General features: G+C 42.2%; 2 protein-coding genes across 6 annotated transcripts; one reads left to right on the top strand and one right to left on the bottom strand.

Annotated features, from left to right (window-relative positions):
• The first annotated feature begins 1,761 nt into the window (after nt 1-1,761).
• nipsnap2 (nipsnap homolog 2) lies at nt 1,762-15,883 on the top strand. Of its 2 annotated transcripts, XR_013797102.1 has the most exons (11): nt 1,903-2,063; nt 2,897-3,036; nt 3,133-3,178; nt 5,055-5,149; nt 5,318-5,388; nt 7,190-7,330; nt 8,587-8,618; nt 11,715-11,809; nt 11,897-12,418; nt 13,754-14,107; nt 14,333-15,883. XR_013797102.1 is itself a non-coding variant. In XM_079609028.1 (10 exons), exons 1-10 carry the CDS (start codon nt 1,972-1,974, stop codon nt 14,936-14,938), a joined length of 861 nt encoding a protein of 286 aa, XP_079465154.1. In that variant the 5' UTR covers nt 1,762-1,971; the 3' UTR covers nt 14,939-15,883. The 2 variants fall into 2 exon arrangements, 1 of the variants encoding a protein (XP_079465154.1); XM_079609028.1 differs by lacking the exon at nt 13,754-14,107 and having other exon boundaries at nt 1,762-2,063; nt 11,897-11,980; nt 14,874-15,883.
• Nucleotides 15,725-26,698, bottom strand: psph (phosphoserine phosphatase). 4 transcript variants are annotated; one of them, XM_079609030.1, is made up of 8 exons: nt 26,184-26,325; nt 25,437-25,768; nt 25,276-25,336; nt 24,118-24,266; nt 23,372-23,506; nt 22,581-22,726; nt 21,357-21,505; nt 15,725-16,289 (listed from the first exon to the last, which is right to left on the bottom strand). In XM_079609030.1, the coding sequence occupies exons 4-8, from the start codon at nt 24,126-24,128 to the stop codon at nt 16,179-16,181; spliced, it is 552 nt and encodes a 183-aa protein (XP_079465156.1). In that variant the 5' UTR covers nt 24,129-24,266; nt 25,276-25,336; nt 25,437-25,768; nt 26,184-26,325; the 3' UTR covers nt 15,725-16,178. The 4 variants fall into 4 exon arrangements, with proteins under 4 accessions (XP_079465156.1, XP_079465157.1, XP_079465158.1 ...); XM_079609031.1 differs by having other exon boundaries at nt 24,118-24,280; nt 25,291-25,336; nt 26,184-26,215; XM_079609032.1 differs by lacking the exon at nt 25,276-25,336 and having other exon boundaries at nt 24,118-24,151; nt 26,184-26,273.
• Between the last annotated feature and the right edge of the window lie 606 nt (nt 26,699-27,304).

Below are 27,304 nucleotides of genomic sequence, written 5' to 3'. Positions count from 1 at the left end.
TTCAAAAACTCTGTGTTCATTCGCAAAGAGCTCAAGTTTTGAGAGAGAATGCAAAGTCTCGTGGGGGAACGCAAAGCATTTGCTTGAGAGCGCAAAATAATTAATTAATTTCTCCTCCCATCTCATATCTGTCTTCCCATCAGCATGTCCCTTCAGAGCCTCCGTAGCCCTTCATGTGACCCACAGTAAACTCAAACTAATATACATGCAATAAAGGCTGCAGTTGTTTTAAACTACTTTTGCCTGGTTCATCTCTGATTGTGTCAATGTAGTTTAATATACAGTGATTTAGGAAAACTTCTAATTAAATATATTTAAGCTGTTTGCGGGATTCATTTATGGCGCCAAAATAACTTTTTGTACTTTACTGAAAGGCTAGTAGCGTAATGTACTAATGTAATTTATTACTTGAGAAGTAAATTGAATCAAGAGCTAAATATATATATATATATATTAGGGCTGCGCAATATATCGAATTTATCGAAATATCGCAAATGTATATATCGCAATATGCATATCGCAACAGCTTGCAATAAATGGGGTCATGAACAAAAGACAAAGTTTTTTAGCTTTAATAAGTATCAGGATATATTTAATTCATACAGTGAAAACTAAGCAATGTTTTATTTTTATATTTTATGATTCAGTATCTTTTATTAAATAAAGCTAATGTAGGATAACCTGAAACCCTGTGGTTTACACTGATGTTAAAATAACACTTCTTACGCTACAGTAAAACACTGATGTTCACTTTCAGAAGTTATAAGGATGTTTTCTTGTCATAAAAAGAATGTGAAACACATGTAGGTTATATCATTTTAAATATATTTTAAAGATAATTTAAGTTTATTTTACACACTTTAAGCATTATCGTATCGCATATCGAATATCGCATTATTTAAGGAGTTATCGCATATCGCATTTTTCTTCAATATCGCACAGCCCTAATATATATATATATTTAAAATGTGTGTATACTGTATCTCACATGACACAAATGTTGTATTTTTAGACCAGTTTAAAAGTTTTATGTTGTTTTTTTGTTTTTTCTGAAATCCACCTTTCTGCTGGGATCAGCAAATCCTGATTTTGTTTACCAAAGTTATCACAATTTTTACTAAAAAGATTTGAACACAATCTGATGATTTGATGTAAAAAGCAAAACAAAGATTGTATTTTGGGATTTATAACTAATGTAAATCATAGACTATCAGTACATTATGACAACTCAAAGTGCACTCTAAAAAATGCTGATTGTTTCAACCCATGTTTGGGTTAAATATAGACAAACGCTAAAAAATGTTTGTGTAAAAATGTATATAATTTAAACCAGCGGTGGTGTTTGTTCATATTTGACCCAAACATGGGTTGAAACAATCAGCATTTTTTTAGAGTGTAATGTATATTCAAAGCTTATATTGGGGTAAATGTTCAGGTCAAATATTGTAATTGTGGGAAGCGTGAGTCATAATCTGTCAGAGAACAAACAGAAGCGCAGCAGATTGTGGATTTATGAATCATTTGAATGGTGATAAATCTGCCTCTCTGTCTTTTGTTTGTTTTTTACACATTACTTTTGATATGCAAGCCTGTTCCCTCTATTAATGTCTTTAAAAACCTATTACACTCTGCACTGAAATAATTATGTTGCTATTTATTTATCTTTCATTTATTTTATTTGTTGTTTTTAACGGTGTATCTGTGTTTTTATGTGAAACTTAATAGAGCCATCCAGGACTCATGGAAGAAGAGATTTAATCTCAATGGGACCTTCCTGTGAAACGAAGGAAGGAAAATATAAAATATAATAAACTAAAGGACGTCTCTATCGCGCCCTCTCCCTGCCGCTCGTGAATCGCACGCGTCTCTATCGCGCCCCCTCGCGGCGGCGTGTGGCGCTGCAGGAGTTTAACTCTTTCCTCTCCTGCTGTTTGTGTGTGTGTGTGTGTGTGTGTGTCCGCTCAGAGGAAGATGGCGACCAGAGTCCTTCAGAGCTCCTGCTCGGGCCTGTACCGGGCGAGAACCACGGGCCGGGCGAAGGCACACGTTACCGCTGTTATCAGGTCAGTCAGTCTATCTCGATTACACGTTATAAATGTGCGTGATAAGAGCTTTAGTGCGCAGACACCGCGGTTTCACGGGAGTTTAGAAACGCAGGGCGCATTAGTAAAGGCGTGATTACTCTAGAAGGCATTCAAACATCGAAAACTTCACGTTTTGCTTGATTTAAGAGTGTGTGTTTAAGCAGCTCAACTGTTGTAGTTTGCTGTGTAAATGACCGCGGCGTCTGGACGTGCGCTGAATCCACTGCTCAAGGTCATGTAATATAGCAGAAGAAGATCACGTGTGTGTCATGATAAACACAACACGAAGATTTGGCGTTCAGTGTGCATGCACTGGTCAATGAAAGGTTGTAATAGTTTAACTGATGAATGATACATAATATTAGAAACACATCATTATGGCGTCCTGTAATACAACCACAATTACTGACTTCTTAGATTATGTTGAAATTACATGGGAAATAAAAATGTGTGTATGGTTTCATAATGCAAAGTAACATGTCTATTGTGTCAGTTTAAAGGGTTAGTTCGCCCAAAAATTAAAACTGTCCCATAATTTACTCACCCTCCTCAAGAGTACGTGAATGACTTTCTGCTTTCAGACGAACACAATCAAAGTTATGTTATGTAAAATGTCTGGGCTCTTCCAAGCTTTATAATGGGAGCGAATAGTAACTCAGAAGGCCAAAAAAGCAAATCCATCCACCATAAAAGTAATCCACACGACTCCAGAGGGGTTAATAAGGCCTTGAGGATGAGTAAATGATGGGGTAGTTTTACTGTGTGGTGAACTGACTGTTGTTTACCGAATGCTCATGTGTTGTCGTGTGCAGGGGTCTGTCGGCATCTGCTAACCGGCATCGAGAGGACAGCTGGTTCAAGTCACTGTTTGTGCGGAAGGTGGATCCGAGGAAAGACGCTCACTCGCACCTGTTAGCCAAGAAAGAGGACAACAACTTGTACAAAATACAGTGTAAGCTCTCTGATTGTTTGCCCTCCGCTGTAAAACGTCTCAATGCCAATGTGATGTGTTCACTGACTCGCATATATGTGTGTCGTTGTGTTGTAGTTCACAACGTGAAGCCCGAGTGTCTCGAGGCGTACAACAAACTGTGGTGAGTCGGGATTCCTGGCATACACGCAGCAGGTCAGATGCGGTGTTTGGTGTTGATCACGTAAATCGCTGTGTTTGACGTCTTCAGAGTCCCTTGACACCGAACTGGTGTGACTACTGAAGTTCAGACTAGCAAATGTCCTGCTTTCTATTCCTGTCCGTGACTGGCAGGAGTCGTTCCTCATTCCTCGAGTGTTTACCGCATCGGCACAATGCCACACGGAGACCTCCACAAGACTCGAGATGCACTGACCAATCACTCGCTGAAGTCGAACACACACGGGTCTCAAAGCGCTTCAATCGGAGACCGTGTTTTGGGGATTTATATGAAATCAGTGATTCTCTAGTTCACCAGGGTCTCTGCAGGTCCTTAAAGCCTTAAATTCAGTTTTAAAAATTCAAGGCCATAAAAAGTCTTGAACCAAATGTTGTAATTGGTGTAAGAAAAGCTCTTGGTTTTCATTTCATGAGGTTTTAAATCTGGGGATAATGCGATTATTAAACTTCAGAGGGTTATGATTTATTTAAATAAATGCGTGCGCACTGCATGTGTCACAGTAAAAGCGCGTTCTGGACAACAGAAGAAGAGGATGCAGGAGAAGAAAGTTTAACACTTACTTTACCAATAAAAACAAAGTTTTATAGTCTTTCTGAATCTGCATTTCTCTGATTTTATTCATTTTGAGGAATATTAACCCCTAATATTGTTTGCGCCCAAACAGAATCTCACTGAAAACTTATTTTTTGAGATATCAACCTAAAATTTGAAACACAACTTGTTCAGATTTTTGGCTTTTATTTATTTATTTATTTTTGCATTTTTAGAGCCCACCAGGTTTTGAAAAAAAAAAAAAAATATATATATATATATATATATATATATATATATATATATATATATATACATATATGTATAAACTTCTATAACTTTTTATCTGTTTAACTTTCTTAATTTATTTCACTTATACAAAAATCTGGCAAATGTCTTCTTTAAAACAAGACCAATCTTACTAATAACCAATCTTAATATTCCAAAGCATTCTTGAATTACAACCGTTTACGTTCGGGATGTGCATTTTCATGTCTATTAAAAAAAAAGGTGCCGTTTAAGGGGTTAAATCTTTTTTTTGTGCAAGTGAGATGATGCTCGCATTTAGTCTAGAACTACAATGACCATCATGTTTACACACACACACACACACACACCGCCTCTGCTTTGTCTCAACATGAGGACGGGAGAGCTGTCGGTCAATAAATGAGACTTGCGTTATTTATTTGAAAAAGTAACTCAGATATTTTGTTGTAAATGTTCAAAGTAATTAATAATAATAATAATAATATATTTTATTTATAACGCACTTTTCATTCCAGAAAAATCTCAAAGTGCTACACAGTAAAACAACAGTAACTAAAAACTAATAAAAACAATTAGCACATAAAAGCCTTTCTGAATAAAAAGGTCTTCAGATCTGCTTTAAAAGTGTCCAGGCTCTGTACTGCTCTCAGCTCACTTGGGTTACTTTATTCGTTACTTTACTAGTTACTTGAGTTACGTAATCAGATTACTTTTTCAAGTTACTTGTCATGAGTTACACACAACACTGCCGGTGAGTGTGTATATGAAATTATTAATTTATTCAATATAACTCATCCTTCTTCTTAAAAAATAATAGTTTAAAGACTGAAATGTGATATTTACTAAAAAAAATAGTCAATAACTAATATATGAAGTGTAAAGTTGTCAGCTTCTGGTGTGTATGCCACCATAGACATCGCCCTCTGTCACTGATGTAGTGTTGTATTAGTGCAGCTGTTGAATAGCCCGCTGTGATTGGAAGAGCCCAGCTGACTGCAGGACATGTGACTTGTTTCCACAGCAACGAGGTGCTGCCGTCCATCCATGAGGACAAGCATTACCCGTGTGAGCTGGTGGGCACCTGGAACACCTGGTACGGGGAGCAGGACCAAGCTGGTAAATCTCCGTCAGTTGGGTGTGTGTGGGGCGAGAGCTTCGGCTCCGTCGGGGGCGGAAGGTCACGGAAGGGTTAAATATATATATATATGTATGAGTGAAATGTTTCTCATCATGTTCACGTGAGCGCTGACGCACTGTGACATTTGCGTCTGGTTCACTGTGTAGTGCACTTGTGGCGGTACAGAGGAGGATATCCCGCTCTCACCGAAGTCATGAACAAACTGAAGAATAACAAGGTAATCTAGGGCCAGGTGTGTCACGCTTGTGTGTCGGGAATACACACCAAGAACTGCGGCTTGTTTGAATTTACTGCCGCTTCTTTGCCATTTGAGTTTTATAGTATTAATGTGCATGGCAAAGATGGCATGTTTTGTTGAATACTTGTGTTGATTGAAGAAGTAAGAGATCATGTGCGTGCGGCCGGTTGTTAAGGCAGAATAAACCCGACATGGTGATCAGGACCAGGGCCTCATTTACAAAACTGTGCGTAGGATCCGCACTAAAAGTGTACGTGCGCCCGAAAGCCAAAAATGGCGTGCGCCCAAAAAATATTCAGACTTATAAAAGCGTGCGTACGCCAGAACCTGCGCAGGATTCTCTTTATAAATCCCACTCAGCGGAAGATTGTGCCCACATGCGTCTCCTCCCCGAAATAACCATATATGAGCTTACAACGCCTAGCTTTACTATATCCTCATCTGCATATCATTTGCATATGATTATTCATCCACGTGATAACATGTTTAACGGTACAAAACATTAGGAAAATATGAAATACGGATGTGCCGTCACATTACATAAAAAAAAAAAATCTAGTAGACTATCCTTGCCTTGTTTTTGAATAAATAAATAAAATAGTGTAAAATACATTTCAGAGAAAGTTTTTCTCAATCTTTTCCACTGGCCAAATAGTATTTTTAATTGATTTATATTTTATTGGGAACAGATCGACCTTGTTGTGCATTATATTTGCACAATCTGCTATTATCATAAGCAGTTATCTCTGTAGTTAAAACATTGAAACACAGCATGCCAGAGGAAAAGTGTTCAAGGGCATTGCATCCACAACAAATATGTATAGGATATTTATTGAATATATTTTAACTTTTCAGAAAAGTTTATGTGTTTAACTCCATTAATGAGAATGGCATATTTAATCTAAATGTAGTAAAACATAGTTTAAATCATTATTTTATGTAAACTGTTATTGTGAACATGCACTGTATTTATGATTAGGACTCATAATGAAGATTTACAGTTTTACTTCATCTGCCGTTAGATATGCGTCAGTTTCACTAAACGGCCCAACGCGCTCGCTGGCGCAGACATTTAAGGTGTGGATATTTGCTTCAAGTGATAGGCTTGGTGAGTGAAATTATATTTGTATTATCTTTCTGTATATTTTATTTAGATTTTGTCTAAAAGTGACCAAAAAGACATTTAACTCCAGCTCACCATCGGTGTCGCCAAACTGCTCCATCTCCAAAGCGTTCGTACGCATGGCTCAGAGTTTGCGTGCAGGTGCGCACATTTTCCCATCAAGTTTGTTTTTATAAATCACAACTTATGCGTCGGAAGTGGCGTCCGCCTCTCTCAGGGCCGGTTCTGTGCGTACGCACCGGTTATAAATGAGGCCGCAGGTCTTCATCAGCCTGACGGGGTTCTGCCACAACAACCGGCTGGATGCACAGTATCCCGCTTAGTACACATGAAATATTGACTTGAGTTTAAAAAAATGTATTAGCTTTATTAGCTAATTAGCTTCCGAAAAGAAAACAGTTGCTAGCAAGTGGCTTTCAGGCAAGACGACTGAAGTTCAAACTAGACGAACATTTAAAGGGGCAGTGTGTAATATTTAGGAGGATATTTTGGACAGAAATGCAATATCACACACAGACGGATTCACCTGGAGCCAATAGCATCGGTCAAAACCTCGTAGCTCACAGTAAAGCGCTCGTTAAAGGTTCAAAGGTTCTAGTTAAAAATGAAATGAAAGCTCAGTCAGTGGGGTCACTGGTGTGCCGTGTGCCGCCGCAGGAGTTCCTGGAGTACCGGAAGGAGAGGGGTCAGATGCTGCTGTCCCGCAGGAATCAGCTGCTGCTGGAGTTCAGCTTCTGGAACGAGCCCGCGCCCAGAGACGGACCCAACATCTACGAGCTGCGCTCCTACCAGCTGAGAGTGAGTCTGGGCCCCAGAGCGGAGCCAGGAGCCGGCACTGAGTGTGTGTGTGTGTGTGTGTGTGTGTGTGTGTGTGTGTGTGTGTGTGTGTGTGCTCTAGTTAGCGTCTGGGTCACAGTTGAGCAGTATAGCTGAAAAGCTAGTAACGTCATCTCTGCAAACAGCAATAGATGCATATACGGGTTTGTGAGTGTTGACGGAAACATAAGCCCCTTTCACACATACAGTCTTTACTGGCAATTTACCAGTAAGGGAAGTTGTAACATTACTGGTAATGTGCTGTGTGAAAGGGGCTTTTGTGGAACCAGTGTGGGATTGATTCATTGAAACCGAACTTGCCAATCCGTCTTAATTAAGACTCTTCAGCTTGTCGGGTCCGTGATGTTGCTGTTTTATATTACAAGCCATTGTGAGCAGACTGTGGATGTTGTACATCAGTGGTTCCCAACCTTTTTTTGTCTGAGACCCCCTTTTTCCCAAGAAAATATTTGAGGGCCCCCTTCACATTGAATGATATTATCGCTCTTGTAAGCTTGCAGCAAGGATGACAAAATATGTTGTTTTCATCAAACGGTATGTTTACTATAACCAGATGTTTATTTTTATGCACAAATAATAGCCTATAATATTGAAAATACAATAACAAAACATTAGTAGCCCTTTGTAATTTAAAAACGTAAGCCTAGGAGTATCCTATGAATCGGCCCTATTTGAAATGCAATAACAAAAATATTCACACTGGTGTGTAGGTAAAAAAGAAAGAATATAGGCGAATACTGAATGACTGCTGTCTGGGGCCTCAATACTTGCATGTTATTTGTGAGGCTTTATCAATGTGAGGCTTTTGGCACTATAGCGAGCGATAATAAACTGGCGTTTATTAACAGATTAATGCGTCTTTCGGAAGAACATTGTAGCCGGATCTACTTCTCTCTGTACGGAAAATGGATTCATGATGAACTCGCTCATTATATACATTTTGAACAGAAAAAAGTTAAGGACTTTTATTTAATGCTCATTGCTCAAAACTTTTCGAAATGTGGGCCGCGACCCCCCTGTTGGGAACCGATGCTGTACATCATCACCAGTCCTAGATTAAGATCTCTCTGTGTGTGTGTGTGTGTGTGTGTGTGTGTGTGTGTGTGCGTGTGTGTGCGTGTGTGTGTGCGTGTGTGTGCGTGTGTGTGTGTGTGTGATTGGAGTGAGATGAGCTTGGCGCTCAGATTAACAGCTGTCTCTCTGTTGTTGCCTTGCAGCCCGGGACCATGATTGAATGGGGCAACTATTGGTAAGAATACAAGCAATCTGTTCCTCTAGCATGACCGCCCTGTACCGCCCGTCATCTGTCTTTTATTGCCTTTCCCATCACATGTTCCAGTCAGCATCATTAATTGGGTAACACTCATCCTGTGAAAACCGTTCTGAAATTGGACATTGAGTTAAAATGGGAAAAGTACTTTAAATCCTTTTAGCAGGCACATTTTTTTGAAAGTGCTTTCACTTCTGCAATAATCTACCGAGTGTCGTCTTCACAAAGAGACCAAGCGTAGGTCTGTACGAATTACAACAAGCGTAGGTCTGTACGAATTACAACCGCTGAAGTTCAGATCTGTGTTTGAAGAGCGGGTGTTTTATACACACACACTGGTGTAATGTACAGGTCTCGATGAATGCTGCAGAACATGTGATGTGCTGAACTCAACACGGGACCTTCTTCAATTAATTAATTAATGTGCATTATATGATGCGTTGTCATGCTGCTGCATAGGATTATGGGAAATGTAGTTTTGTCACTTGTTATATCAGCCGAAAGAGTCACATTTTCTGGTGAGCTTTTTTGTCTTTATTCTTTATCACATAATAAGTTGTAGTTGTACAATAACAACATCATGATCAACACTAATAACCCTGGAATAGTCTGTCCACAAGACGACTGTTAAGAGCCAACAATCGGCTTGATTGACAGCGCGTTTCTGTGATTCTCAAGACCTGTTCACATCAAGAAGAAAACATCACATGCAACCAAGATCCCAGCCGCTGACGGACCGCTTTCGTCAAACAATTAATATCCTTCCCTCGGTTATTTTGACCTGAAAATGTTACCAAAGAATTATTTTATAATGTCTACATGTGTCTGAACGCACACTGGATACACTGACTTTAGGACCCAGAGGAACGGCTCGTTCGCTCCATATAGAGATATACGCAGGGGTGCACATCACTGGTACGCATGCGCGACAAAAATCAGGAGTGCGTAATGCCACTTGTGTTACTACGCGCCTTTGCGTACTTTGAGGGTAACTGTCGCCAAAATGCAACCTAGGCAGTGTTAATTTCATTTTTTCACAGACGAAAACGAGACGCACTAGCTACATAAAAACCCGTTTTAAATGACGACCACTAAATGCATTGATATTTTCGTCAACGAATAAAAACTAGACGGAATGCCAGGGAGGGACGATAGGGGAAGTGATCCAGTCAGAACTGATTTGCGCTTGTTGTAGATGCGCACATTTGAATTGTAACGCGCCGATCTACCGGCGGGACACGAGTTGGCATGCGCTTGATGCACCTCTCAAATCGTTAAAAACATTTAACGTCTGGGAGAAAGAGCAGAGCAGACACATGGATAGATCTGAATAAGAGTGACGACGCGATAGAGAGCTTTATTCGGTATGTTTTTCTGTGCGAACACACACACACACACACACACGAAGCGTGCAGTCTAGCACATAGACAGCTATACAGCGCGCAAGGACTGAACTGAGCTCTCTTTCGCGTCTGAATGGACAAATACACACAACATTATGTCTAAATGTCTGCTTCGGAGAGTACTCGCGTAAACACAGTCGGTTATGTCTTTACAGAGCGTACAGTGCATCCGTGCAATTGGATCTGCACACTCTTAAAGTGACAGTGCGTAATAAACCTAATGCCTTCTGTACACAACAGATTTGTATTGATCAAACAACAAAATAAAAATTCTCTGCTCTTTAATAAGGATTAATCATATTTATACTACAGGGCCGTTGAATGCTTGAATCTGATTGGTTGACGAACGTTCTGAGGTGTGCAATTATATTCAGGGAACCGCACGGCTAAAGTAGTTCCAGGCAGGTCTTGACCTCATTACAGTTCCATATCACTTCGCGTAGTCAACCGTAATAACGGACAATACGATACAATTCATAACAAGAGAAACTGCAGCCCCTGCGCTTGATCTGCAATTTTCAATGTCCTATATAATCAATAAAAAATTAAACTGAATATTTAAATAAATTGATAGTCCTGTTGCACGGGTTTTCGTAATTATTGAAGATAATATAACAAATAAATAAAATTGATAGGCCTATACTTGTTAAAAGGGCTTTGTGTTTCATTTATTAGTCTTCTAGTCTACTGTCACTAATAGAAAAAAAGAATGAACGAATTAATTAAAACGAATTGAATTAATAAATAAATAATAATATTGACGCACATGCTTCTCTCTAAGGCCGGTTATGAATGTAATTTGATACATTATGTTGCATTATTTTTATAATAATTCAACGGCCTGTCGTCAATTATTCCTTACTTAATGTATACAAATAAATATATCTGAACAAATAACACTTCAAATAATTTTTTTCCAAAGGTGTTTTCTATCATTTTAGGTCGTTTTTTCCACGCTTATGTAAATTTAAGTGTTCTTTTTTTTTAAAATAAGTTTGGTTTTAGTTAGTTATTTTATGCTCTAAAAACGGGAATGTGACGTTATGATTGACAGCTGTGGCCACGCTACATATGGGGTGAGTACCAAACACCATCTCCTGGTGCTCACCTGAGGAACAAGTTATGTGCAGCCCTCGGCCATCTAGTGCCAGAGTCATGAAACATCATGATATATTATTATCCTCCACAAGAGGTCGGCAAAGACACCCGATGAAACATGTTTTGAGCTGAACTATGCATGCAATTGAGTCATTTTGAATCTAAGTTGAACGAATGTGAGGAATGTGCTTTAAATTAGTATTGATTTTATTTTTTATTGACCAAATCTAGTCATTTAAAGGTAAATAACATAATAAATTGCATTATGAAAAATATACAAATGAAATGAAAAGCTTTCTGGAGTAAAAAAAAAGTAGTATAATTTTAGGGCGTCGGGTCATTTTGACCCGCGAGTGTTACAAACTCTTTGATGTGTTACAAGAGCGGGGGGGCTAGTAATGTGGCGCCAGCAATAACAAGAACATGGGTTCGATTCCCAGTCTGCAAAAGGTCAATCTCGACTGCGACTCAAGTCACTCTAGACCGAAGCGTCTGCCGATTTCTGGTCATCTCTCGGTGTGAACAGGCCTTCGTGAAGAGATGTGTGTGTCTGATGATTGTCCGTGTTCCTCAGGGCGCGAGCTATCGGCTACCGGCAGCACAACCGCGAGGCCTGCGGCGGCTTCTTCTCTCAGATCGGAAACCTCTATATGGTGCATCATCTCTGGGGTAAGATGTGCCGTGTGGCGCGCAGAAGCTGGGATGCTGATGGACTGGTGGGTTGTGGTCTTCATTTCTGTGGTGTGTTTGTTCCAGCGTACAAGGACCTGCAGTCCCGAGAGGACACGAGGAACGCCGCCTGGCAGCACGAGGGCTGGGACGAGGTCGTCTACTACACCGGTACTCCCGACACGGCAGTGGTGTCGTGCCGTACATTAGTTAGACGGTTCTCTGCTCATGTACAGTGCCCCTATTGTAAAGCTTCCTGATTATGGTGTTTACATCCATCCAAGGTCAAAACACACTTTCATGTTCTCGTAATATACATCACATCACCTCTTTCCTCCTCTAAACACGGTTTGTTCAAAGATTCACGGCTGGTTCGACTTGAACCGGCGCCGCACAGACCGATCGGTTTATGACATCAAAGTACCGTCTGCTCTCTAATCGCTCTCGCGGTACTTTGATGTCATAAACCGATCGGTCTGTGCGGCGCCGGTTCAAGTCGAACAAGTCTCTCTAAACCCCTCCTTTCTGAGAGTCTACTCTGCTCTGATTGGACAGATGACCCAGTCTGTTGTGATTGGTCTACTCTGCTATGATTGGCCAGATGACCCAGTCTGTTGTGATTGGTCTACTCTGCTATGATTGGTCAGATGACCCAGTCTGTTGTGATTGGTCTGCTCTGCTCTGATTGGACAGATGACCCAGTCTGTTGTGATTGGTCTGCTCTGCTCTGATTGGTCAGATGACCCAGTCTGTTGTGATTGGTCTACTCTGCTATGATTGGCCAGATGACCCAGTCTGTTGTGATTGGTCTACTCTGCTATGATTGGTCAGATGACCCAGTCTGTTGTGATTGGTCTGCTCTGCTCTGATTGGTCAGATGACCCAGTCTGTTGTGATTGGTCTACTCTGCTCTGATTGGTCAGATGACCCAGTCTGTTGTGATTGGTCTACTCTGCTATGATTGGCCAGATGACCCAGTCTGTTGTGATTGGTCTACTCTGCTATGATTGGTCAGATGACCCAGTCTGTTGTGATTGGTCTGCTCTGCTCTGATTGGACAGATGACCCAGTCTGTTGTGATTGGTCTACTCTGCTCTGATTGGTCAGATGACCCAGTCTGTTGTGATTGGTCTACTCTGCTCTGATTGGTCAGATGACCCAGTCTGTTGTGATTGGTCTGCTCTGCTCTGATTGGTCAGATGACCCAGTCTGTTGTGATTGGTCTACTCTGCTCTGATTGGTCAGATGACCCAGTCTGTTGTGATTGGTCTACTCTGCTCTGATTGGTCAGATGACCCAGTCTGTTGTGATTGGTCTACTCTGCTCTGATTGGTCAGATGACCCAGTCTGTTGTGATTGGTCTACTCTGCTCTGATTGGTCAGATGACCCAGTCTGTTGTGATTGGTCTACTCTGCTCTGATTGGTCAGTTGACCCAGTCTGTTGTGATTGGTCTGCTCTGCTCTGATTGGTCAGATGACCCAGTCTGTTGTGATTGGTCTGCTCTGCTCTGATTGGACAGATGACCCAGTCTGTTGTGATTGGTCTACTCTGCTCTGATTGGTCAGATGACCCAGTCTGTTGTGATTGGTCTACTCTGCTCTGATTGGTCAGATGACCCAGTCTGTTGTGATTGGTCTACTCTGCTCTGATTGGTCAGATGACCCAGTCTGTTGTGATTGGTCTACTCTGCTCTGATTGGTCAGATGACCCAGTCTGTTGTGATTGGTCTACTCTGCTCTGATTGGTCAGATGACCCAGTCTGTTGTGATTGGTCTACTCTGCTCTGATTGGTCAGATGGCCCAGTCTGTTGTGATTGGTCTACTCTGCTCTGATTGGTCAGATGACCCAGTCTGTTGTGATTGGTCTACTCTGCTCTGATTGGTCAGATGACCCAGTCTGTTGTGATTGGTCTACTCTGCTCTGATTGGTCAGATGGCCCAGTCTGTTGTGATTGGTCTACTCTGCTCTGATTGGTCAGATGACCCAGTCTGTTGTGATTGGTCTACTCTGCTCTGATTGGTCAGATGACCCAGTCTGTTGTGATTGGTCTACTCTGCTCTGATTGGACAGATGACCCAGTCTGTTGTGATTGGTCTACTCTGCTCTGATTGGTCAGATGACCCAGTCTGTTGTGATTGGTCTACTCTGCTCTGATTGGACAGATGACCCAGTCTGTTGTGATTGGTCTACTCTGCTCTGATTGGACAGATGACCCAGTCTGTTGTGATTGGTCTACTCTGCTCTGATTGGACAGATGACCCAGTCTGTTGTGATTGGTCTACTCTGCTCTGATTGGTCAGATGACCCAGTCTGTTGTGATTGGTCTACTCTGCTCTGATTGGACAGATGACCCAGTCTGTTGTGATTGGTCTACTCTGCTATGATTGGCCAGATGACCCAGTCTGTTGTGATTGGTCTACTCTGCTCTGATTGGCCAGATGACCCAGTCTGTTGTGATTGGTCTACTCTGCTCTGATTGGTCAGATGACCCAGTCTGTTGTGATTGGTCTACTCTGCTAGGTCTAGAAGTCCAGCAAAGTGGATTCACAGCACAGAAAACAGTCTTCTCTACAACTACAGTGTTTGAGCGCAGCATTATGCTAATTTGTTATATTGTTTCATAGGCTTGTAACAGGAAGTGAGACTGGAATGTCTGACGATTCGTTGCAGCAGTTCAGGATCGATTCTTTTAGGAGACAATTTTACATTTCTACATTAACAGCTCTATTACACACTACATGAAAGGAAATAACCGCATAATAGGGGCACTTTAAGTAATTTTTTTTACTTGGCATGTATCTTAGTGAATAGAAAAGAGCAGCTGTTACAATTTGATATCTCCTTTTGTGTTCTGGAGGAAACTTTTGCTCTTCTAAGATGCCATGCAAGTAAAATTTCATGTCAATATTGTATTTTCATGTTGTTTTTATTTGCTTGTTGCTGAAGTCTAGCGGACTGGTCCATTGTAACGTGGCACTAGATGATAGTGTACAGCACGTCAGCAGTCGCACTAGTGTTGTGTGGTGTGGTTAACCCTCCCCTGCCCTGACCCTGTTTGCAGTGCCCCTGATCCAGCACATGGAGTCCAGGATAATGATCCCGCTGAAAGGCTCTCCGATGCAGTGATGACTCCGCCAGACCCTCCCGTTACGTCCCCGTGAGCTGAAGGCCAGACCGAGACATCGGATACAACCAACTTCACACGCAACACACTCGTTCTGATCTGAAAAACTGTCCAAAAGTTGCTCCTGCAAACCAAACTGAATGAGTGGAAATGAAGGCTGTTACTGTGCTGAGTTTTGAGAATACTTCATGTGATGTATTGCATTATCTCCAATCTGGTTGTTACATGGCTTGGAAAAAAACACAACCATAGATCTGTTAAATAAAGTTTGTTGCTGTATTATATGAAAGAAGGGCTGTAAAGTGCATTGAATCACCATAAACACTAGCAGTTTAGAGCGCTAACCCTTTCCCGTGTGGTGCCCGATAAATCTTTCTATTGGCTAGATTTCAGAACAAAAGCATGTAAGAATGCATCAGTTTAATGGTCAGACGTGGATGAATTAAACATAGTCAGAAAACACTTTAAACCCGCTCGAGTGCTGCAATCTATTAATGTATTTATTGCATATTTATTTGCTGTTAACATAAACCCCCATCAGGTTTGAATAGCGCATTATGACAAGCACAGCTGAGTCGATCCCTCACATTCAGATTAAACCCCCGGTCAACGATCCACATATCAAACGCTCCGCTGGAACAGTGCAAACCGGACTGAACCGGGACTGGGAAAGCCTCATTGGGGACAGGTTGTGTGCAAAATTAAAACATTTTTAGAAGCCATTTTATTTAGTCGCTGTATTTTATTTGTGTTCGGCTTTTTACATGGCTTTTTTTGTGTTGTGAAACGTCTCCAGTTCTGCTCTGATCAGCCGAGCGGCTTCTAGATGGATCTTGTTTTCTGTGCGACCACGGCATGCGCAATCTACTGTACGCTGGGATTTAACAGCACAAGATATTTCAAACCAACTAAATGCTGTATTCAATAAATCATAAGTGATCATTGTACTCCATGTCGTGTCATGTTCACACAGATGAAAGACGCCCACCGGCTGTTACCTCTGTTTATTAGCATTATTATAAGTGTTCTCTTGCAAGTGTGGATACAGACACGCACAGTTGTTAGTGTTAACATGATCAGCTTCCTCGGCAGACCGTACAGTACATCACAGAAAACGGATTGTGCAAACTGACCTATGCTCTCTGTGTAAACAACCATTTCGGTAAACTAAAACACATCGACATTAAAACGAGTTAAAACTAGGAAAGGCACAAAGATGGTGCTGCGCTCTAGTCCACAGCTCTAGATCTTCTCCAGCTCTTTAAGCAGCTCTCCGAAACTCGTGACGTACCACGAGCACTTCTCCTTCACCTGCTGCCGCACCACGTTCCCCCCGAACCCGATGAACGCGCTCTGAAAACACATGACCGCAGTGCAGCTTAAAGGAGGAGGTCACTTTCAAACACACATTTCCTGATCATTTAATCACCCCCATGTCATCCAAGATGTCCATGTCTTTCTTCAGTCGAAAAAAGGTTTTTGAGGAAAATATTCCAGGATTTTTCTCCATATTATGGACTTCAAGTGCAACCAACGGTTTGAAGGTCCCGATCATGGGTCTCAATGCAGCTTCAAATAAGCGTCTTATCTAGCGAAACGATCAGTCATTTACTAATTTATATATATATTTATTAAACGGTTAGTTCCAATCCTTGATTCTGATTGGTCAATAGCTGTTTTATTCACGATAAAACACGGCTATGACCGGTTCTATGTATCACTGCACAACACCCCTAGCAACCACTCTTAGCAACGTAAACATGTTTGATCTCATCGATATTGTTCACTGAAGCTATAGTAGAGTATTGTGAGAGATCGAGTAAGTCTGCATTTACAGTAGATAAAGCATTTTCCTTCAGGTCAGTCCTATATATTCATAATAAAAAATCTGTTTGAATGTCCGCTGCGATATCTTGTCCTTTTAACAGTTAAGGGGTTTTCCCTGAGCCCATAGTCATCTGTCAGTTGCGTCTTCCTTCTCCGTGATCACAAGTTTGAGTCCTTTCAGTGTAAAGTCTTCTCTACTGACCGACTCACTCATAAAGACAGTCTTTGCCGCCATCTATTGGAGAAATAATGTATGTAACTTCTGTTGCTGTTTACAGTCAGGGACTATTTTTTCCAGCGGAAGGAAGGCTTTTAGTGATTTTTACTGAATGAAAGTTGCATAGATACATATTTTTCGGCTTTAATAGTTGTATTGTGTGGTAACCGTTTTATAAAAGCAATAAGGTACTCGAGGCTGTGCTGTATGGTGAATAAGCCACGGCTGAAGGAGTTACTCCGCCTCGCGTCGTGCCTAACAACGCCCTTCAGCCGAGACTTATTCACGACACAGCACAGCCTCGAGTACCTTATTGCTTACATATATATATATATTATATACAGATGCGCTGAGATGCGCGGCATCACGTTGGAAAGGTCACGCGTGACATCGTTAAACATCCAGGATATGCACACAGACCATTTTAAACAAACTGACACAAATACATATAAATGTGTTATTCAACATACAATAACTTTGAACGGTCCTCCTACTCCAAACTTGTAAACACTGGGTCGGTTCTTCCGACTACATCACGTGTGACCTTTCCAACGTAATGCGTGGTGCATCTCAGAGGGTGCAAGATGGACTTAAAAAAAAAAAAAGTTTGTCTAGATAAGACTTATTCCTCGGCTGGGATCGTGTCGAGACTTTGAAGCTGCACATAAACTCACATCTGGACCTTCGACCCGTTGGACCCCATTGAAGTCACTATATGGAGAAAAGTCCTGGAATGTTTTCCTCAAAATCCTTAATTTCTTTTCGACTGAAGAAAGAAAGACATGGACATCTTGGATGACACAGGGCAGGGGTGAACTAATCCTTTAACCTACGACTTTCTGCATACTTTTTAAATTCAAATTTAAGGCTTTTAAAAACCTGAAGAAATAAAAATGAATACTGTATATCAGGGGTGTGCAATATTGACACACAAAAAAATGTGATATTCGATAGTGTGAATCTCGATATTTTCAAAGGATTGTGTTTGTGTGCTGGTACAGTGGCTGGTTTAGGCCTGTTGTTGACAGCTGACTCACAAAGATATTCATATTATTCATAATCTATGTGCTGTTCAGTTTACAGCAGTGACAGAAATTAACTTTTTATTAATGGGCAATATTTTTTCTCAGTCTTTTTTCTCAACTTATTAGATGTATGCATCACATATTATGTCAAATTCTAACATTCTCAAATTAAATTATATTAGAACAACAACAGTATGGGGCTGTTACCGGTTGCGGCCTGATTTAATAACTAATGATTGTTGCGACGGAAGTGAATCAATCAAAACTACCTTTATCTGGAAAGTAACATTATTCAAGAACCGCTATAAAGCCAAAACAATCTGTTACCTTAAATTATACGTTTATCTCTGTAAAGCTGCTTTGAAACAATCTACTGTACATTGTTAAAAGCGCTATATAAATAAAGATGACTTGACTTACCAATCAAATTAAGTCATTATCAACTAAATCCGTCTTTGCAGTGCAGAGGAGACACAGAAGCGGCATCAGAACTCGCTTTAATATATTTACACTGCATTTACAGTTGCATAAATAAAGCTAAGAGATCAGTTAATTAAATAATGAATAAAACAATTTTTTTTTAACATTTCAATTAAAGGGTACTTTAAATATGAAACTAAAACGCTTTTCCATTACCAGTACCAGCTCGACTCGTCTCGGCTCGCTTTTCGCTCCGTTTTCCATTGCAGATAGTACCTCCACAATAGTACCTGGTCGTCATAGTGCAGGAAACTGCCGTGACGTAATCTTCTACGGGACACACACCCGCTACCCACACACACAGGGCAATGGAGGAAATCGAGTGTATGCTGTTTTACATTATATTAGCATAGACAGTATATAAGATGGACACAGCGACCCCATACATTTCAACAGAGAAAAGTGAAGCCCATTTGAAGCACTCACTTCCTGATCGCCAGGCGTACTGTGCAGGCTCAAACTGAGCTTGACGACGCAGCTGTGCCGAGAGAAATCTGAATCATTCCCTTCCAAATCTCGCAGAGACGGAGAGCGTGAGCATTAGCTGTCCATGAGCTAGCAGCGGGAGCAACTTTATCTCTCTCTATGGGCTTCTCTCTTGACTTTATCGGACTTAATGCCTCCACGTCCCCCGATTGCCTGCGAGCTTCTCCGCCAGTCTATACGGTAATTTCTCTACAGTGCGACAGAGAGTCGCGTGGTTATGTGTCTTAACCACACATAACTGGTTATGACGCAATCGTTAGCCTATTTTTACAAAAACTGCTTCTACGGGGCCATAGCGTAAGATACAAGGTAATGGAGCCTTTTATACATTGTCGTGTTTCTTTAGAAATAAATAATGGACAAATGGAGTCTGTGGACGCCTCAGATGTAAAGTTATTCGCTGTCAAAGTGACGCCTAAATGAATGGGAGTCAATGGAGTGCTAACAGCAGGTGAAGTTTTCCAGCCTGATGATCCGACGGTAGCCGCTCGCATCTCAGCCTGCCTGACAGACATTTCTGGCTGGATGAAGGACCACCACCTTCAACTAAACCTTGCGAAGACAGAGCTACTTGTAATCCCGGCTAACCCAGCACTTAATCACAACTTCACCATCCAGCTAGGCTCGTCATCCATAACTCCTTCAAGATCAGCCAGGAACCTTGGAGTTGTAATTGATGACCAATTGAATTTCACAGACCACATCGCTAGCACTGCCCGGTCATGCAGATTTGCCTTGTACAACATCCGAAGGATCAGGCCCTTCCTATCAGAGCATGCTACACAACTCCTTGTTCAGGCGCTTGTTCTTTCCAGATTGGACTATTGTAATGCTCTCCTGGCTGGTCTCCCAGCTTGCACTGTCAAACCTCTGCAACTGATCCAGAATGCTGCAGCTAGAGTGGTCTTCAACGAGCCAAAGAGAGCACACGTCACTCCTCTCCTCACGAAATTGCACTGGTTGCCGGTTGCCGCTCGCATCAAATTCAAGACACTGACGTTTGCCTACAGAACAACCACTGGCACTGCTCCCCTGTACCTGAACTCATTAATTCAGACTTATGTGCCGTCCAGAAACTTACGCTCTGCAAGTGAGCGGCGTCTGGTGGTGCCATCTCATAGAGGCACGAAATCTCTCTCTCGGACCTTCACCATGACTGTTCCCTGCTGGTGGAATGGTCTGCCTAACTCAGCCAGAGCTGCTGAGTCTGTAGCCATCTTTAAGAAACTGCTGAAGACGTATCTTTTTCGGCAGCACTTGAGCACTTGATCCAGTACTACTAACACTAACACTTTCTTTTCTGTTCTACAAAAAAAAAAAAAAAAAAAAAAAAAAAAAAAAAAAAAAAAAACCTTTTTGTACTGTGAAGGGTTATAGCACTTACATACTGTTGTCCTACTGCTAGTTTAATTGCTTCTATTGTTTCTCATTTGTAAGTCGCTTTGGATAAAAGCGTCTGCTAAATGAATAAATGTAAATGTAAATGTAAGTTCTGCTACAATGGCGGCGCCCGGGGAGGCTTCAGTTTCCGGCGGATGGATTACCCCCTTGAATATTAGTAATGGGTATATCATGCAATCTCTGGCCAAACTATTTAAAAATGTCGGGGTTATTTAGGATACTCCGTCTGGCGCGTGCAATGATGACGCAGTGAATATTTAAGATTCTCTCAGACCAATCAGCAGTCTGCCGTGTGTCACGTCACATTTTAGTATCGCCTCGGCTCGCCTCAGTTCACTCAGAACCTCGCCGGAGGTGATACGAAAAAAAGTATCTGGAAGCAGGTACAGGTACAACTTTTACACAGTGGAAAAGCAAACAAAGGCGAGGCGAGGCAAGCTGGTACTGTGTAGTGGAAAACGCCTTTAGTGAGTCCAAACCCACTTCAGGTCGACTTTGCACCGGAGCCATCCTTTTTTTCCTTTCTTTATTGTCCGCAGGAATGCGAGATCCGCTCTGTTATCCAGACACAGAAGCCACTTGATGTGGACCGGTGTAAACGCACCGTGTCCTGGTTGGCTTATGATCCGTTCTGCTTGATCGGATCACGGAGATCACATGTTAATGCCAAGTGTAAACACAGCCAGTGTCATCTAAAATGCAAGTAAAAATAAAACTTTTTATGACTTTATCTGGCCTTAAATTTGAAACATCTATTTTAAGATGTAAGGATACGCGAAAACCGTCCTAACGGATCACGGCCAGATGGAGAGTAGTAGAAGTGTGACTAGTAAAGCACAGAAGAGTAAAGCACAGCAGAGTAAAGCACAGAAGAGGTCCCCCTCACTAATGCAGGTGAGCGACTGTAGTGTCGCTGGTCTGTTGGTCAGGCCCACACATCATGCAGGTCCAGCTCGGCTCGGGTGTACGTGGTGAAGTACTCACCGCAGGAGGACAGGCCTCAAGATCAGTGGCTCCGTCTCCGACCATCACCACGTTCTCGAAGCCGTACTGCTCCTTCAGCATGCGGATCACCGTGCCCTTCCCCCCCGACCGCGCCGTGGGCTGAGACTCGTCGAACCCGGCGTACTCGCCTGGCGGAGCACAACACACACGCCTCATCAGTTATGGGGAGCCAAGAGGGCCAAAAACATGTGAATGTTAATGCTGCGTTCACACCAAACGCGAATAGAGCGTCTGGCGCGAGTGATTTCAATGTTAAGTCAATGTAAAGACACGTTTATGCGCGTCTGGAGGTCCTGCGGCGCGAATGAGGCGCTTAGCGCGGTGCGGTAGACGAGAATTCGCCTCATTTGCGCGAGGCGAATTGAGCATCTGCCGCGATAAGCGCGAGTGGTGCTTTGTGCATTCGCGCGTTTGACCCGAATTTGTGTCTGACGCCAGAGTTGAAAAATGTTTACTTTGGCGTCAATTCGCGCCGCGTTAACCAATCAGGAGCCTGCTTGCTGCTGTCACGTGGTGAAGTGACGTGATAAACGGGGGAAGGCCCGCTTTTCAGTTTATAATGTCATTTTAAATGTTTGGCCTCAAAAACTTATTTTATATGTTTGGCCTCAATAACTTAATTTTATATGTTTGGCCTCAATAACTTATTTTGTATGTTTTAAAAAGGCGCTCTCTTTATAAATAAACCACAGATTTGAGCTTTAAACAACTACATTCTCGACTGAACAACTCTTAAAACTACATTTCGTGACACAAAAACAGTAGTATTTTTAAATTTCTCCACCTTTCTTGCAAACAGAACCGCCTAGCACTTGCCCTCCCAGAAGAAGCGGACTTCCACTTCACACACGCGGCGAGAGGGGGATTATAGGATGACGGGACACTCATTTATATCAACAGGACAACTGCTCGATCAGCGCGTCATACATCATTACGTTATTTATACGTCATTGCACATGCGCAGTCCTTTCAGTTTTTAATCCGATCAAGTGTTTACGTGTTCTCTTGATCGGATTAGAAAAGGAATAAACCACTCCTTTCAATCCGATCGAAATCTCACTGTGATCGAGCTCAACCGGATCGGTTAGCTGAAGGCTCTTCAGTGCGATTGAGCAGTCAATGCGTTTGCTAGCGGGTTATTTGGCTGCCTGTAAACGTAGCGCCAGCGGCCCCGTGAGCCAGTGCCGCGGCGGCGACTCGTACCGTTGAAGTAGAACTTGAGGCGGTTCGCGTAGACGTGGTGCAGCGGGATGTGGAGCTGCGACGCCACGTGCTCGGCGATGCAGCGGAAGCCGCCGGAGATGAGGAAGACCTTCACACTGCGCTGATGAAGACGCTCCACCAGCTCCCTGAGGACACACACACACCGCATCAGCACATTGCACACACACACACACACGTGCGCTCGGCCTGCGACCTGCAGCGCACACTGGTCACGTGCACTTCATTTAACTGTAAATAGCATATCATGTGTAGTGCATCTACTGTGTATATAGGGTGTAAAGTGTAGTGTAAATGTATAAAAAGTGTGTGTAGTGTATCTAGTGTGTGTATATAGTGTAAATATAAAACGTATAGTGTATCTAGTGTATAGGTTTTTAAGTCTGTTTAGTGTAAATGTATAAGAGTGTGTGGTGTGTATATACTGTGCATAGTGTAGTTTGTATAAATAATGCTTTTTTTGTAGGTTTGTAGTGTATATAGCAAATAAAGTGTATAACTTTATTAATAGTGTGTATAGCGTGTATAAAGTGTAGTGTGTGCAAAGTGCATAGTGTGTGTATATAAAGTGTATAGCTAGTGTATATCTTATTAGTGTCGTTGGAAACCTTAGTTACTGGTGCCATATACTATTTTTTAATAAATAAATAAACAATATTGACAATATTATTGATACTACTTTATTTTTGTATGTGTATTGCTGTGTTACTTTGACAAGTCCATGTAAAAGACCATAAGGTTAGCGCCTGAAGCCGGGGCAGATGCGCGCTCACCTGATGCCCGGCGTGAGCTGCGGCGGGTGGTCCGTGAGCAGCTTGTTGACCTGCTCCCTTGAGCACTTGATGATGGACAGGCGCTCACTCAGAGCTGTGTGGAACGAGACCGAGCCGCCCATGGCACTCCGGGTCCTGCGGGGACACACACAACCACAGGGGTGCGCGCTCAAACTCAATGCTGTGTGTGTGTGTGTGTGTGTACTGTTGCCTTGTCCAAATACCCACACTTGCGTCTTACTCCCGGTCGCGTGCACACGCTCTCAAGTGTGCAAGACTGCCCCATGTCTTAAAGATGTGTGCCCTTGATGCACACTAAACCCACACTATCTCTAGGCTTAGCGTATCCCACAATGCATTATGTTCGGGAACTCATGTGCCCCGAAAGCGTGAGATGTCGAGGAAAACATTCCACTGTCATTTAAATTAATTCGATGCATATCATTTGGTGGTAAACACACAAAGTGTTGCACATTGTATTGGTGCAAAGATGAGCATGGTGTGTGTAGGCCTATTATGTACAGCATTTGCAACCGCTTTATCACTTCATTAGAAGCGCCACCATTTTAAAGTGCTGTCTTCTGTCATAGCGACTACTGAACAGACATGTAGGAGTTTCATTGAAAATGCAAAGTATTGAAAATATAATAAACACAAACTATGTAAACACTTGCATATGTTTTGCCAGACTATAACTTAAAGGATTAGTTCACCTCAAAATGAAAGTTTCCTGATAATTTACTCACCCCAATGCCATCCAAGATGTTCATGTCTGTCTTTCTTCAGTCGAAAATAAATTAAGTTTGAGGAAAACACTTCAGGATTTGTCTCCACACACTGGACTTCAATGGCAACCAACATGTTGAAGTCCAAACCAATGCAGTTTCAAACGGCTCTGCACGATCCCAGCTGAGGAATAAGGTCGAAACGATCGGTCATTTTCTAAAAATATATATATATACGTTTTAACCACAATTCACCTTTGGTTAAGCCCCGCTCCCCTTAGTTACTGTTGCTACGTCCGTCAACTTCATCTGGCTCTGGTTTGGTATCAACATGGCTTATGCTGTGACGGCTCTTCCTGATGAAATCTTATCAAACTTTTATAAAGCAGCAAATAAAGTGTCCGATAGAAGTAGGCAAAAGGGGCTGCAGTGTGCGTTCGAAGGCTTTATTCAAGACATACGGTGAAACGCAAGCAGCAACAAGGCATCCAAATACAGGCAAAAGCATAACGGTCACAGTCAGAATATGAACCACCGCAAATCCTAATCGAGACGGAGGCTGTGACTAACAATATCAGGAGCAACACTGTTGGACACCCCCTCCAACCTCTCTGGGAAACGCGTATCTGTGTTACAAATGCCCCAGGCACAACGGTTCACCATATTTCTGATAAAACTACGACGGTAATAGCCTGCCGAGACCAAACATATGAGACGCCTGAGTTAAAGTCAATGGAGCGCCGTGAAAAAGTGTCGGACCCTCTGTGGAGCTCGATCTTGTCTGCGCTGTGATTGGTCAATCTACATTCTAGGGTGTGGCTTAGCCAAAGGTGAATTGTTCGTCTTGCTGGTATGCGACGCGCCACGTAATCACGTTGGAAAGGTCACGGGTCACGTCATCTAAGTTATTTGTCTGTGTTTTCTGGTTCAAAAGAGTAGGGAAGGGCGAAAAATTCATCAAATTTTCTCCAACTTCAAAATCGTCCGACATCTTTGTTTTACTTTATTATTATTCTTTTGTTCCGTGACTTTTCCAACGTGATGACGTAATACGTAGCGCATCTCGAAGATGGTACAAGATGGGCATTTGTGGTTAAGTATATATTTTTTTCTTTTTAAAAAATGACCGATCGTTTCGACCTTATTCCTCAGCTGGGATCGTGCAGAGCCGTTTGAAACTGCATTGGTTTGGACTTCAACATGTTGGTTGCCATTGAAGTCCAGTGTGTGGAGACAAATCCTGAAATGTTTTCCTCAAACTTAATTTATTTTCGACTGAATAAAGACAGACATGAACATCTTGGATGGCATTGGGGTGAGTAAATTATCAGGACACTTACATTTTGAGGTGAATTGATCCTCGTGTGTCCCATCGAGTAGCCTAATCAAAAGCTCTACACACACTTGCAGTCTTTACGCCTAAGTTACTTGAGCCAAATAGAGGAAATACATCATGCAAGTAGACAAGTGCACAGTGTGGGTATTTTGGACAAGGTGTGTGTGTGTGTGTGTGTGTGTGCTGACATCTCAGTGACCGCGTCCCCGACGCCGCAGAACTTCGCGAGCTCGTCGATGCCCTCCTCACGGATCACGGTGCTGTCCACGTCAAAGCACACGGCCTGCGCGCGCCGGAAGAGCTCCTGCGCGTCAGCCGCGGTTGTCATGGTGAAGCCTGGGCGACAGGAAACAAACACGCAGTCACTACCATCACTACAACCAGAGCTAGTAAACATCAGCAAGAGCCGCTGAATGTCGACACAACGCGAGCTGTGGTGCCAAGTGCGCGTTTAGTATGCAGCAGCACTCGCGCTCGTTTACACAACAGGCGCAGTGAAGCATTAAACACGCGCATTCATTCATCTGGACAAACACGGAGTGTTGCATCAGCTGGTTTGAGGGGCGAGCCGCCACCGGGAAACACCAAAACACGTGTATAAACTACACAAAAGAAGAATTTGAAGAGCTCATTCAGAATTAGGATAATATTCGTACACTTTCCACACACACACACACACACAAACAAGACACTTGACACGTTACGAGCATTGCGACTTCACTGCCTTCACACTGTTGTAGTTGCGGCTTACCTTAATGCGCGCGGGTGAGACTCCTCTAGTGACTGTCACGAGCTTGAGCTCGAGCTCGTTCAAATCTCCGGCAAACCGTTTCTGTGCGTGCGCTCAGTCATCTGCCATTCATTACCACTGAGATCACGGACGGAGTCGGCCAATCAGATCGCACTCATGTCATTCACACGCTACTCTGATTGGTCAGAAGTTTTCATAGCTATGGCGAACCAGGTCAAGCGAATCCTCACTCAGTGTAAAACCATAAATAATAATATAGTACGGTAGTAATGATGTCATAAAACAATATTTACATCAATATCATTGCTAAATGTCGTTTTAAAGCGTTTGATCTGAAACTAAATGCATATCAAATAAGAAATATAAAAAAATAAAGATTCATAAACAATTTAAAAAAAAAAAATTCTTGCCTAATTTCTAATTATGATGGAAGGCACATCACACACACTCAGACATCACACACACACTCACACACATACAGTAAGTACATGAGGGGAGATGTCCAAACCTGCTCTGCGCCTCACCCGTGCGTGGGACGCCTGCACCTCGTGACTGGAATGAGGATCATCCTGTCATGTCTGCACTGCCACAATATACCATTCACAGACCTTTGGTGAACTGCAGACCTCATCAGAGCAAAACACGTCTGACAACTCTCCTCGTCACCTATTGATTCTCTCTGTGTCTCTGTCTATTCAGAGTAATGTAATCAATGCTCAACCAGTAAAAGCAGATATAATACAGGTGAAGTTTAGATCCCCTTCTACAAAATCACACTTGTAATTGATATGATTACAGATCATAGCCTAAGATGTGCTGTGTTTGACAGAAACCAGACGATTACACCACTTTAAACGAGTAGTTTGTGGGGGGAGGTAGTAGTTTCTGAACGTGTAAGCTTGCGATTTTTCATTGCAAATGCTATAGATAACGAAATTAAAAAAAGTTAACATAGGCCTTATGGTAATGAGTCATCATCAATGATCTTACCCGTTACACAACAACCCTGCTAGCTGAACCCTTAAAGTCGCCCTGTGGTGAAAACCCAGCTTTTAATGTTTTTATATGTCTATGTGGTGTTTTTAATCTGCTTTAACACACACCATGTGTAAATTCATAAG

This window comes from Phoxinus phoxinus, assembly GCF_949152265.1.
Source record: "Phoxinus phoxinus genome assembly, chromosome: 4".
Taxonomy (NCBI): domain Eukaryota; kingdom Metazoa; phylum Chordata; class Actinopteri; order Cypriniformes; family Leuciscidae; genus Phoxinus; species Phoxinus phoxinus.
Note: the sequence above shows the minus strand (reverse complement) of the source record. Positions and strands in the feature narration are given on the sequence as shown.

Bases quoted from the DNA above. Each gene is read 5' to 3' on its own strand.
- psph (XM_079609029.1), bottom strand. From the start codon at position 25,760: ATGACAACCGCGGCTGACGCGCAGGAGCTCTTCCGGCGCGCGCAGGCC. The intron at 22,727-23,371 runs GTGAGCGCGCAT...GTGTGTCCTCAG, and splicing joins CAGCTCACGCCGGGCATCAG to GGAGCTGGTGGAGCGTCTTC. The intron at 16,290-21,356 runs GTGAGTACTTCA...ATGTGTTTTCAG, and splicing joins TTGAGGCCTGTCCTCCTGCG to AGCGCGTTCATCGGGTTCGG.
- nipsnap2 (XM_079609028.1), top strand. From the start codon at position 1,972: ATGGCGACCAGAGTCCTTCAGAGCTCCTGCTCGGGCCTGTACCGGGCG. The intron at 2,064-2,896 runs GTCAGTCAGTCT...TGTCGTGTGCAG, and splicing joins CACGTTACCGCTGTTATCAG to GGGTCTGTCGGCATCTGCTA. The intron at 8,619-11,714 runs GTAAGAATACAA...CGTGTTCCTCAG, and splicing joins ATTGAATGGGGCAACTATTG to GGCGCGAGCTATCGGCTACC.